Source organism: Clytia hemisphaerica, unplaced genomic scaffold, assembly GCF_902728285.1.
Source record: "Clytia hemisphaerica strain Z4C2 unplaced genomic scaffold, Clytia hemisphaerica genome assembly, whole genome shotgun sequence".
Classification (NCBI taxonomy): Eukaryota; Metazoa; Cnidaria; class Hydrozoa; order Leptothecata; family Clytiidae; genus Clytia; species Clytia hemisphaerica.
The window spans coordinates 266,652-279,976 of NW_027103566.1; the positions used below are offsets into that span (position 1 = coordinate 266,652).

The 13,325-nt window shown below is 31.7% G+C and overlaps 2 protein-coding genes across 3 annotated transcripts in view; one reads left to right on the top strand and one right to left on the bottom strand.

Moving 5' to 3' along the window:
- LOC136800990 (histone-lysine N-methyltransferase SETDB1-B-like) overlaps positions 1–13,325 on the top strand; it is a 42,970-nt gene that overhangs the window by 18,666 nt on the left and 10,979 nt on the right. For both annotated transcript variants that reach the window (XM_067057606.1, XM_067057605.1), the window contains exons 22-26: positions 24–51; positions 400–677; positions 1,455–1,573; positions 1,871–2,073; positions 3,527–3,644. In XM_067057606.1, the coding sequence (XP_066913707.1) occupies positions 24–51; positions 400–677; positions 1,455–1,573; positions 1,871–2,073; positions 3,527–3,644 (746 nt within the window). The remainder of the gene's footprint in view (positions 1–23; positions 52–399; positions 678–1,454; positions 1,574–1,870; positions 2,074–3,526; positions 3,645–13,325) is intronic.
- Positions 10,026–12,247, bottom strand: LOC136800988 (creatine kinase M-type-like). The gene is made up of 4 exons (XM_067057603.1): positions 11,928–12,247; positions 11,292–11,505; positions 10,534–11,061; positions 10,026–10,313 (listed from the first exon to the last, which is right to left on the bottom strand). Exons 1-4 carry the CDS (start codon positions 12,168–12,170, stop codon positions 10,039–10,041), a joined length of 1,260 nt encoding a protein of 419 aa, XP_066913704.1. The 5' UTR covers positions 12,171–12,247; the 3' UTR covers positions 10,026–10,038.

Sequence of the window (13,325 nt, forward strand, 5' to 3'; positions counted from 1 at the left end):
ATATTTCATTCTTCCCATTTCAGAGAAATTTGGCTGAAATAACAAAATACTGTAAGTGTTTACTTGAATTTGCTTTCGTTTATAAAAGCCTCGTTAACATTAGCGAGTACCTTGTACCCTGGGGTTTCCAACTTGATGAGGAAAAAAAGCCTTTCAAGTGTTTTGACGCTAGTTGGATTTTTCTGCTACTACAATGTACAAGACCTTCAAAAGATAAAAGTGACGTCAGAAAATTGAATGTTTCGGGCTCCAAATATTCAAAAAAAGTGGGATAGACATTTTCTATATTTTTTAACAGATATAAAACCTGATAAAACATGAGATTATTTGAATCATCTAAATTTTAACTGAATGTAACTTTATGGTGTTGATATGAAGATGTGTTTTTCTTCTCGTTAGTGTTGATGACGAATTGCACTAACGTCTGCATCGACATGTTCTGCTTCTACTCTAAAATATCATGCCGAAGTCAACCAGTCAAAGCGAAAACGCCCAAAGTCAAAATTGATGATCTTTCGGACGGGCGTGAGACTTGCCCAGTTGTTTTGATCAATGACATCAACGAAGACTTACCGCCCCATCTGGCGTATATTAGCTCACGTAACAAGGCGGAGGATGTTTATATAAATATTGACCCTGGGTTCTTGGTGTGTTGTGATTGTACAGATTTTTGCCAGGTAACTTTCGTAATTATCTACACGTTTTTTTATAAGAACATCAAAAACTTTTGAAGCCTTCGGATGTTCTTGACTTTTTAAATTTTAAGCCTAAAAATGTTCTTAGCATGTTATTATTTTCAACGTTTTTGAGCATTTTTGTCCATTTTCCTAAGATATCGGGTGTTGAAGAGTCCGCAAAGCCTTAAAATGTTCTTAACTTGTTCTTAAAATTTTGGCTATCGAAGCCTTGTGTACTTATATAGTTTGTGCAAGCAAGGTACAGCCCTGTCTCAAAAGAGACATGTTATTTCCAGAAAAAACGCATCTATCTCTCATGTCCCAAACTCGTCACGCACAGCAAGGTGCTATTTTGACAAAAAAAGCCTTATGTAGGTTTCAGATTCTCCTCTTTAAAAGGCCTTTGTTGAAAGAAAATTCATTATCTTTACCTGAGTTTTGAAGTTGAAATGGCTAAAATGACATAAAATGACTTAAATCTTTTCGCCACTATAAAGAGGCCCCCAGCGGACCTTCAATTCACGCAATTATGCAAATTTTTTCCCCAAATTCATGCATTCACGCAATGTTTTTTCACAATTCAAGCAATTTTTGTTCACGCGAAGCTTTCAAATTCACCCATTCACGCAATTTCTTTTTAATTTTCACGCATTCACGCAAATGAAAAAGCCCATTCACGCATTCACGTAAACCGCTGGGGGCCCTATAAACACAATGCTGAAAAAGTATATTTCAAACTCGTCGATTTGGTGATTCTATACCTTTCTATTCTTTTAGGACAAATCGAAATGTCGTTGTGCACAACTGACGGTAGAGAGCAGTAATGCGATTGATGGAGTGGTCGATCCAAATGCTGGGTATCATTATCGCCGATTGAAAGAATGTATCACTACCGGGTTAGTGTGGAAAATGAGTATTGTACTTTCTTTACACCTCACTCATTAACTCTTCAGTGTGAAAAAAAAAACAGGAAAAACTATAGTTTCTGATTTCTGCTACCACCTTGTCATCAAGTGCCCTGATATTTTGGAAATTGTTGCAAATTTTTACAGAATCAATCCATAAATATTAAATACGTCCTGGGAAAATGTCAAATTTGTCCAAAATTGTTATAGCTCTGCACATAAAAATCAGTATGGGAAACTCTTTTGTTGCTTTTCACTCAACCGATTCTTAAACTGTCTGATTTATAGAATCTACGAATGCAACTCGAATTGTTCGTGTAAGAAGAGTTGTTACAACCGTGTCGTGCAGAACGGTATCCAGTTACGTCTTCAGGTCTTCATGACGGAGAACCGCGGCTGGGGCTTGCGTTGTATGGACGATGTTGCCAAGGGGACGTTCATTTGCACGTATGCCGGACAAGTCTTGAACGAACAAACAGCCAATCGAGAAGGTACAGTGGAGTCTTTTAACTCGAACCTCTATAACTCGAATGTCTCCCTTACTCAAAGAAGTTTTACGGTCCCTTTAGTTAACAATGCCTTATATAAACCTTACTCCATAACTCGAAATTTTCTTGACTCGAACAAAGTTTTGTTCACCGTGTGTGTTTGAGTTATTAAGACTCCACTGTGTATAAATTAGAACGAAGAAAGACTTTTTGATGACAGTGCATCTTTTTATAGTACCTTTTTTGGACCTACCCCGGTGGAGGTCCTATAAATTAACCTTTGTCCGTTCGTCCGTTCGTTCGTTAGTAATTAGCTTTCCTCATGATTGGCTCGTTAGTTTTTTCTGATTTTTTGCACAAAGATGCATAACTATAAATCCTCGAATGTGACGGAGCCCGATTTTCAAAGAAAATATTTTTGGGCAAATTTGGGCCAAAAAACGGCTAAAACCGGGTTTTTTATGACTTTGTGAAAAATTAGGTCGTTAATTTTCAGCACATTATCAATTACTTAGGTATTAGCTTTTCTCGAGATTGGCTCTTTCATTCTGTATCATTTTTTGCACAAAGATGCGTACATGTTTTTTTTTATAAGCAAGTGTCTGCCCCTACATCAGGCTCGCATTATGCTTAGCATTCTATTGTTCTCAAACAGTAGAGCCATTGTTTAGGTACCAAAAACTGAGCCTGCATATGCTTATAAACGTTATGCTTATAAAAGAAAAAACATGTAACTATAAACCCTCGAATGTGACGGAGCTCGATTTTTGGAGAAAAAAATTTTGGGGTAAGTTTCAGCTAAAAAACGGCTAAAAAAAGGGTTTTTTGGACTTGTTTTTTTTCTGAATTTTTGCATGAAAGTAGGTTAAAGATGGCTCAAGCAGATTTTTGTAAAAAAAAGAATTTTTCAGCTCAAAAATCGCATATTTATCTATAAGAATTGCACTATTAACCAATGTTCTGAAAATTACTGAATTTTTTAATGAGATATGTATTTTTGCTCTCTAAGAATATGAAAGAATATTTTCAAGAGCATTAAATTTTGGTTTTTAAACGTGTTTTTTTTCATAAGAAACAAACGACTAATTTTAATAGATCGTCACTATTTGTGTTCTAAATGATTGTTTAATGGTCACGCTTATGTAGATATCAATTATATATGTGTTAAATGCATAACCAGGTAGGTCCATAAAAGTATCACTTGTTCAATTTATTTTCAGCCTAGCGATTAGCATTAAGGAGAGTGTTAAATTCCAAGGAAAAATAATATTTTTCTTAGATGAACGGCATCATATAGCTTGTGCAGAAGCTAGAAACTGTTGACGAAATTCTTTTTTTAACTTGCCGGGGATTTGGTCATTTTATGTTATTTTCAAAGACATTGGTGCTTCAGTTATGAATCCATCATTATTTCTCTTGTGTAAATCTTATTGAATTACTACCATTTTTGGATTAGGCATGGACTATGGGGATGAATATTTGGCAGAATTGGATCACATCGAGGTCGCGGAGCGAGCCAAAGATGGATATGAATCAGATGTCCCAGAGTTGAAGGAAAAATCCTTCGAAGACAGGTCAGTGAAATAATGTTTTTTCCATTTACGTTTTTCCATTAAGAAAACTTAGAAACTTGGTCTCGCTTATTTTGCATGAAGATGGCATGAAGGCAATGGAATCCAGACTTTCAACCCTGAACTGCCATTTGTAGTTCAATGTATTGAGTTGGATATCGTGTCTAAAGATGATTTCTTAGTGTTCAAAGCTCTTCCGTTGAAAAAAAAGCATTTCCGTCTCAAATTCAGCAAAGTTCCAGATGTGAAGAACCTGGGACTAATTTTGTTGTATCAAAACAACAACCTTGCTTGCTTTGACCGTTGAGTTCTAAATTTAATTGGTTTGCTTCAATACCTGACTGAAAATGGCAAAACAGTGACAAAATTTTCGTTATTTTCAACAATCATCAATAATATCCATCAATCGGCTCGGTAACTCAGTCGGTTGGGTAAAGCGTTCCCAGGTTATTTCTGACCCACCGAATGAGTAGCTAAATTCGGGTAATCTGATATAAACTGTGACTGGGAGCGGGAAAAACCAGCATTCGATCTCTCAGGTCAAGCACAAATAGAAACCCCACAGATTGAAAAATTTCACTTGCATCCTAGAGTATTATATCGTCTGCCAACCAAATGGCATACCATTGTAACGAAGCTAGTTAGAGAGAAAAGTTTAATGGCCAAAGAAAGTTAAATTCTTATCGGCAATTAAGTAAGGGTGAAAGGAATAGACGAATGAGTTTTTTTAATGTGGTATAAAATGTATTTACAAATAAATATTTCAGTATGTACAATAATTAAAAAAAAAACGGAAATAATAGTATTATTATGGTCATCTTCTCGGAGAGGTCACTTCCAAAGCTTGAATCTTCTTAGTCCTAACCCATTCAAATGTGGATGCCTTGATATTTTTAGGGGAGATTAAAGGGGATGTTTAAGAAACGTATAGCTGGCTACCCAACTTCGATCATCTCAAACGTCAACTTAAATAGCATTTGCAAGAAAATTTAGATCGTAACTTCTGATCAACTTTGATTGATTCCGCCCTCACAGAACGCTCAACAAGGATTCAAAAATAATCATCGAAAAATTATAATACTTTTTAAAAACTGCGCAATATAAATAAGTCAAAAGGTATTTTAAATATAGTAAGTAAAAAAAAATAGTCAAAAAACAATAATAGTTTTCAAAAAATGCGCAATATAGAAAAATAAAAAAAGGTATTTTGGTTTTTAGTTTTCGAGACTTAACATAACAGTTTTATCAACTTGGATCGGTTCCGCCTTCACAAAACGCTCAACAAGGATTCAAAAATAATCATCAAAAAGTTATGATACTTTTTAAAAAGTACACAATAAAAAATGAAAAAAGGGTATTTTGGTTCTGTGTACTCAAGATATTAACAAAGCAATTTTTATCAACTTGGATCGATTCCGCCCTCACAGAACGCTCAACAAGGATTCAAAAATAATCATCGAAAAATTATAATACTTTTTAAAAACTGCGCAATATAAATAAGTCAAAGGTATTTTAAATATAGTAAGTAAAAAAAAATAGTCAAAAAACAATAATAGTTTTCAAAAAATGCGCAATATAAAAAAATAAAAAGGTATTTTGGTTTTTAGTTTTCGAGACTTAACATAACAGTTTTATCAACTTGGATCGGTTCCGCCCTCACAAAACGCTCAACAAGGATTCAAAAATAATCATCAAAAAGTTATGATACTTTTTAAAAAGTGCTCAGTAAAAAATAAAAGGGTATCTTGGTTTTCAGTACTCGAGAAATTCAAATACCAATTTTTATCAACTTGGATCGATTCCGCCCTCACAGAACGCTCAACAAAGATTCAAAAATAATCATCAAAAAGTTATGATACTTTTTAAAAAGTACACAATAAAAAATGAAAAAAAGGTATTTTGGTTCTGTGTACTCAAGATATTAACAAAGCAATTTTTATCAACTTGGATCGATTCCGCCCTCACAGAACGCTCAACAAGGATTCAAAAATAATCATCGAAAAATTATAATACTTTTTAAAAACTGCGCAATATAAATAAGTCAAAAGGTATTTTAAATATAGTAAGTAAAAAAAATAGTCAAAAAACAATAATAGTTTTCAAAAAATGCGCAATATAAAAAAATAAAAAGGCATTTTGGTTTTTAGTTTTCGAGACTTAACATAACAGTTTTATCAACTTGGATCGGTTCCGCCCTCACAAAACGCTCAACAAGGATTCAACAATAATCATCAAAAAGTTATGATACTTTTTAAAAAGTGCTCAGTAAAAAATAAAAGGGTATCTTGGTTTTCAGTACTCGAGAAATTCAAATACCCAATTTTTTATCAACTTGGATCGATTCCGCCCTCACAGAACGCTCAACAAGGATTCAAAAATAATCATCGAAAAATTATGATACTTTTTAAAAAGTACACAATAAAAAATGAAAAAAAGGTATTTTGGTTCTGTGTACTCAAGATATTAACAAAGCAATTTTTATCAACTTGGATCGATTCCGCCCTCACAGAACGCTCAACAAGGATTCAAAAATAATCATCGAAAAATTATAATACTTTTTAAAAACTGCGCAATATAAATAAGTCAAAAGGTATTTTAAATATAGTAAGTAAAAAAAATAGTCAAAAAACAATAATGGTTTTCAAAAAATGCGCAATATAAAAAAATAAAAAGGTATTTTGGTTTTTAGTTTTCGAGACTTAACATAACAGTTTTATCAACTTGGATCGGTTCCGCCCTCACAAAACGCTCAACAAGGATTCAACAATAATCATCGAAAAATTATGATACTTTTTAAAAAGTACACAATAAAAAATGAAAAAAAGGTATTTTGGTTCTGTGTACTCAAGATATTAACAAAGCAATTTTTATCAACTTGGATCGATTCCGCCCTCACAGAACGCTCAACAAGGATTCAAAAATAATCATCGAAAATTTATAATACTTTTTAAAAAGTACACAATAAAAAATGAAAAAAAGGTATTTTGGTTCTGTGTACTCAAGATATTAACAAAGCAATTTTTATCAACTTGGATCGATTCCGCCCTCACAGAACGCTCAACAAGGATTCAAAAATAATCATCGAAAAATTATAATACTTTTTAAAAACTGCCGCATATAAATAAGTCAAAGGTATTTTAATATAAAGTAAAAAAAATAGTCAAAAAACAATAATGGTTTTCAAAAAATGCGCAATATAAAAAAATAAAAAGGTATTTTGGTTTTTAGTTTTCGAGACTTAACGTAACAGTTTTATCAACTTGGATCGGTTCCGCCCTCACAAAACGCTCAACAAGGATTCAAAAATAATCATCGAAAAATTATGATACTTTTTAAAAAGTACACAATAAAAAATGAAAAAAAGGTATTTTGGTTCTGTGTACTCAAGATATTAACAAAGCAATTTTTATCAACTTGGATCGTTTCCGCCCTCACAGAATGCTCAACAAGGATTCAAAAATAATCATCAAAAAGTTGTAATACTTTTTAAAAAGTGCACAATAAAAAATGAAAAATAATATATAGAAAATAAAAAAAAAAGTCAAAAAATAATAATATTTTCCAAAAAAATGTGCAATATAAATAAATAAAAAGGTATTTTGGTTTTCAGTACTCAAGATATTAACAAAACAATTTTATAAACTTGGATCGATTCCGCCCTCACAGAACGCTCTACAAAGATTCAAAAATAATCATCGAGAAATTATAATACTTTTTATAAAGTGCACAATAAATAAATTAAAAGGTTTTTTGGTTCTGTGTACTCAAGATATTAACAAAGCAATTTTTATCAACTTGGATCGATTCCGCCCTCACAGAATGCTCAACAAGGATTCAAAAATAATCATCGAAAAGTTGTAATACTTTTTAAAAAGTGCACAATAAAAAATGAAAAAAAATATATAGAAAATATAAAAAAAAGTCAAAAAATAATAAAATATTTTCCAAAAAAATGTGCAATATAAATAAATAAAAAGGTATTTTGGTTTTCAGTACTCAAGATATTAACAAAACAATTTTATCAACTTGGATCGATTCCGCCCTCACAGAACGCTCTACAAGGATTCAAAAATAATCATCAAAAAGTTATAATACTTTTAAAAAATGCACAATAAATAAATTAAAAGGTTTTTTGGTTCTGTGTACTCAAGATATTTAAACAAAGCAATTTTTATCAACTTGGATCGATTCCGCCCTCACAGAACGCTCTACAAGGATTCAAAAATAATCATCAAAAAGTTATAATACTTTTAAAAAGTGCACAATAAAAAATGAAAAAAATATAGTAAATAAAAGAAATACTCAAAAAGTAATAATTTTGAAAAATGCACAATAAAAATTAAAACGCTCTACAAGGATTCAAAAATAATCATCAAAAAGTTATAATACTTTTAAAAAGTGCACAATAAAAAATGAAAAAAATATAGTAAATAAAAGAAATACTCAAAAAGTAATAATTTTGAAAAATGCACAATAAAAATTAAAAATGTATTTTGGTTTTCAGTACTCAAGATATTAACAAAACAATTTTATCAACTTGGATCAATTCCGCCCTCACAGAACGCTCTACAAGGATTCAAAAATAATCATCGAGAAATTATAATACTTTTTATAAAGTGCACAATAAATAAATTAAAAGGTCTTTTGGTTCTGTGTACTCAAGATATTAACAAAGAAATTTTTATCAACTTGGATCGATTCCGCCCTCACAGAACGCTCAACAAGGATTCAAAAATAATCATCAAAAAGTTGTAATACTTTTCAAAAAGTGCACAATAAAAAATGAAAAAAAAATATATAGAAAATAAAAAAAAAGTCAAAAAATAATAAAATATTCCAAAAAATGTGCAATATAAATAAATAAAAAGGTATTTTGGTTTTCAGTACTCAAGATATTAACAAAGCAATTTTTATCAACTTGGATCGTTTCCGCCCTCACAGAACGCTCAACAAGGATTCAAGAATCATCAAGAAATTATAATACTTTTAAAAAGTGCACAATAAAAAATGAAAAAAATATAGTAAATAAAAGAAATACTCAAAAAGTAATAATTTTGAAAAATGCACAATAAAAATTAAAAAGGTATTTTGGTTTTCAGTACTCAAGATATTAACAAAACAATTTTATCAACTTGGATCGATTCCGCCCTCACAGAACGCTCTACAAGGATTCAAAAATAATCATCGAGAAATTATAATACTTTTTATAAAGTGCACAATAAACAAATTAAAAGGTTTTTTGGTTCTGTGTACTCAAGATATTAACAAAGCAATTTTTATCAACTTGGATCAATTCCGCCCTCACAGAACGCTCAACACAGCTCAACAAGGATTCAAAAATAATCATCAAAAAGTTGTAATACTTTTTAAAAAGTGCACAATAAAAAATGAAAAAAAATATATAGAAAATATAAAAAAAAGTCAAAAAATAATAAAATATTCCAAAAAATGTGCAATATAAATAAATAAAAAGGTATTTTGGTTTTCAGTACTCAAGATATTAACAAAGCAATTTTTATCAACTTGGATCGATTCCGCCCTCGCAGAACGCTCAACAAGGATTCAAAGATAATTATCAAAAAAAAATATAATACTTTTTAAAAAGTGTGAAATATAAAATGATAGAAAAATTATCGTAAATAAATAAAATAGTCAAAGAATAATAATAGCTTTCAAAAAGTGCGCAATAAAATGAAAAGGTATTTTGGTTTTTAGTACTCAACTATAAGCATTTATTTTAAGTGCGTTATTTAAAAAAAAAAAATTCTTTAATAATTTTATTAAATTTCTTTTAATATTGGAAAAATTGAAACAATATCGAAATTGTCCTTTTTCAATTGTATAACTTTTTCTTTTTTTTTGAATTTTATAGTTTGTGCGATCGAGGCACTTTAAAAAGTTTTTGACATTGAGTTGATGAAGTTGGGCTAGCGTAAGGGTTCAAATAAATCAGAAGTAAAGATTGTTAAGATTTGAGTTGTTTACAGGCATTTTGGTAGCTCTTACATTGGTTTTGTTCCTTATTCAGTTGATGTCATTTTAGTTTTTGGAATGATTTATAGTTTTAAAGATTAAGCTGACCTCCTGAACTTCTCCGAGAAGTGTACCATTTAACAATATATAGAAGAAAAAAAGAAAGATGAAAATTTGACAGCAATGAAATAAATAAGGAGAATAAATTTTTTCGAAAATAATTTTTAATTTGATGAGAAAATCTGGGAAATGAAATTTTTCTTACGCTTCATGTTATAATTTTTTTTTTTAATTTTTTAATTTTAATTTTTTTTTTTGAAATTTTGAAATTTTTTTATTAATTTTTTTATTAATTTTTCTATTAATTTTTTGTATTTTTTCTTATTTTTATATTTTTATTATACGGTTTCATTGGATGTGAAGTTTATTGAGACTTCATGTTTTTGGGCAAAAGGCTGTCAATCTTCTTACCCTTCTCTAAGGATTTTTCCATGTCAACCAGATTGTTGACACCATTGATGACTTGTTGAACCAGTTCAACTTCAGAATGTCCAAGACGATCCAAGTTTGAAATATCGAAGGTACCACCAACAGCAGCAGTGTCGACACCTCCTGTTCCCCGTTTTTGTAAACGATATGCTTGAAGAATGTTATCGAAACGTTTGTCTTGAGACAGCTTTGGTAATTTCACGTGAACACCTGAAAGTTTAAGATATAGCATGTAATGTGGTTTAATATAATTAGTTATTCGGACTTAGCCTTGATCCACGAGATTCTTCTATAAGAAGTTGTTAGTTGTTTAAGTTAATATTACCTTTCGGTTTCTTTCGGCCCCAAAGTTTAAAATTTGGTTAAATACTACGTTTCAACGAAAAATCTTTTTGAAAAGACATACATTGCTGATTATTGTCATACTTACCAGCTCGAAGGCCAGTTCCAAGGTTGGATGGACAAGTTAAGATATACCCAAGACGTTGGGACCACATAAATCCATGGCCATGTTCCTCAATATGTTTCTCAACTTCTTTCAATCCACGGCAGAAACGTTCAAAGACACCTTTCATGTTTCCGCCCTTCTCCATAGAGATGACACGAGTGTGATCTTCCTCGTTGATCCAGATCAGGAAATTCTTATTTTTGTTGTGCCAGATACCACGTGCATCAGGCCAGTCACGTGCCATACCAGCGCAGGTCAACAATGGAGACACTGGTTTATCAAACAGGAAATGATCATCGATCAATAGTTGTTGTTCATCGTCTGTCATTCCAGATAACGGATAATAAGTACCAGCCAGATCACCTTGTAACGAGTTCAAAGCAGATGTGACAATGTGTTCAACACTGCGACGTTCAGCACGAGTACAGTGTGGTGGAAGAGAATGTCCCTTGATGGAACGTCCTGTGCGCACGCGTGAACTCAAAACATACTTCTCATCAAATTTGCCACCTACAAATTAGAAAGAGACTATTTTGATGAATTTGATTTTCATATTGTTGCCAGACCGTATCCTTGCCAGAACCGATGTTACCTTTACTTTATTTAGTATTTATATTTTTTGTATAATTTCGACCTTCTAAGGCTGGTCCGCTTTGTCTGAGAAACCAAAACAAAATATCTAATTTCTATCAAAAATATTTTAACAATGTCTACATGTTGATAAACAACGTATGAAATACCTTTAATTTTGGAGGCATCAAGGTCGGTCTTATGTTGATCGTTAGGTCCGAAACCATTATGTCTGTCTTGGATAATGGGGTCCATCAATTCTTTGAAGACTTCATAAGATTCTTCATCACCGGCAACAACACCGACCGTTGAAATGAACGGATGTCCGGGATTGTCGACACCTGTTTGGATGGCCATGTCAAGTGTATAACCTGTTGGTGTTTGCTGTAAAAAGAAGAAATTTTATGATTGAAAGTTAAATAAAAGACGTAATGTTTTCACTTGATCGTTTGAATTTAACTTTCTTGCGCTATTGACATAGATACGGTCTAGCACTTTCTATTCTAATGAATGGATATCCGAATTGAAGTTTGAAAAGTATTCAAAAGGACTTTTAGAATGGGAAAGTTGTTGATCCCGTATCTTTCGAAGGTATCTGCCTCCTATGATGTTTACTATAGAAAGTTATCTTTGTTTTGTCTGCGTTTTGGTTCACATTTTACCTGTTTACCTTTGAGATAAGAAAATCTAATAGTGTCAAATGATCAAATACAAACAGCGCAATATTCAAAAATCAAGATGAAACAATCCGACCCTTCTAAGGACTGATCATTGAAAAAAGAAAAAATCCATGCTTATGAACTTACCAAATCACGAAGCTTCGTATACATTTGCGGAGTCAATACTTTACTCAAGCAGTTATTGTGTTTGGATAAATCAGGATAATCCATGCACGGCATGAATTGTCTGTACGCTTTTTTCACCTGAGACTTGCAATCGTTAGCAGCTTCAGGGAATCCCATTGCACCGGCGGCTAAACCCAATGCGGCGGCGCCAACACCAGCAGCCATATTCAATGGTTTTGAGAGAGCACGTAACATAGCAGCCATCGCTGATAGAATTAAATCTAAAGAAAGAAAGAAAGCGTTTGTCGTTCAAAGTTTCTGGATATAAGTACTCAAAAAGGCAAACTTAAGGGCTCTGACCATAGTGAATTTTTCATAATTGCCGTGTTTAAAATGTGTTTTCTGACTGATGTAACCAACAAAACTATGGCATGTTATACATTTTCTATTAGACAAACTATTCCTGAATCTGAAAATTCAAAAATTGCATTGAAAAAGTTTGATGAAGAAGAAAATGAAGACTTTTGCGAGGAAGAGTATTTCAACTTTGAAGAGCTTAGTTTCGGCGAAGAAAAAACATTTTGAAAAATTTTTCGCAGTAAATGGTGTATCTTTTACCGAACAATAAAAATTTTTGCGGAAAATTTTTGTAAATGCTTCTTTGTCTCGAAATCTTCAAAAAAGTGGTTTTTCATCAATTTTTCATCTGGATTTTGCTTAAAAAAACAGTCATAACTTTTGACACATCTTTTTAGAAAAATTTTCCGCAAAATTTAAAATAGTTCAATTCTTTGCGGGCAGTTTGAAAAAAGTTCGAAACAAAAAGGTTAATTACCCATTAAAACTTAGCACTTTTTATAAAAGAAGGTGATGCAACATATTATTAACGTCTTTTTAAAGTTCATAACGTCATTTTTGCAATCAAGTTCTTAATTACTCTTAAGGGATTTGATTAAAAAGCAATTTATAAAGGCAATTCTTTGTTAAAAGTGTTAAAGAATCTAAAACATAACTTTTATGTTTCAGATACTAAAATCAATTTTCTGACTATGGTCAGAGCCCTTAATTAAACTCGGCGTTTCTTCTTAAATCAGGACTATAAAGTCTCAAACTTGTTCACAAAAACCTAAACTTACTTAAATAGACTTACAAAGAGGCTCAAATTAGCTCAAATGAGTTACTAAGGCTCAAATGAGTTCAAATATTTTTCAAAGGGTCAAGCTATCTGGAAATATGTTTGCAAAATCTCAAATTAAGTCAAAAAGAGTTGCGAAGACTTGAATAACTCTCAAACTAGGTCAAAAAGAGTAGAGACTCAAATTAGTTGAAAAGCAGTTGCAAGGGATCGAACAAGCTCTAGATATGTTAACAAATTCTTGAATTGTAATGTCAACGAAGTCTCAAACTAGTTAAAAAAGA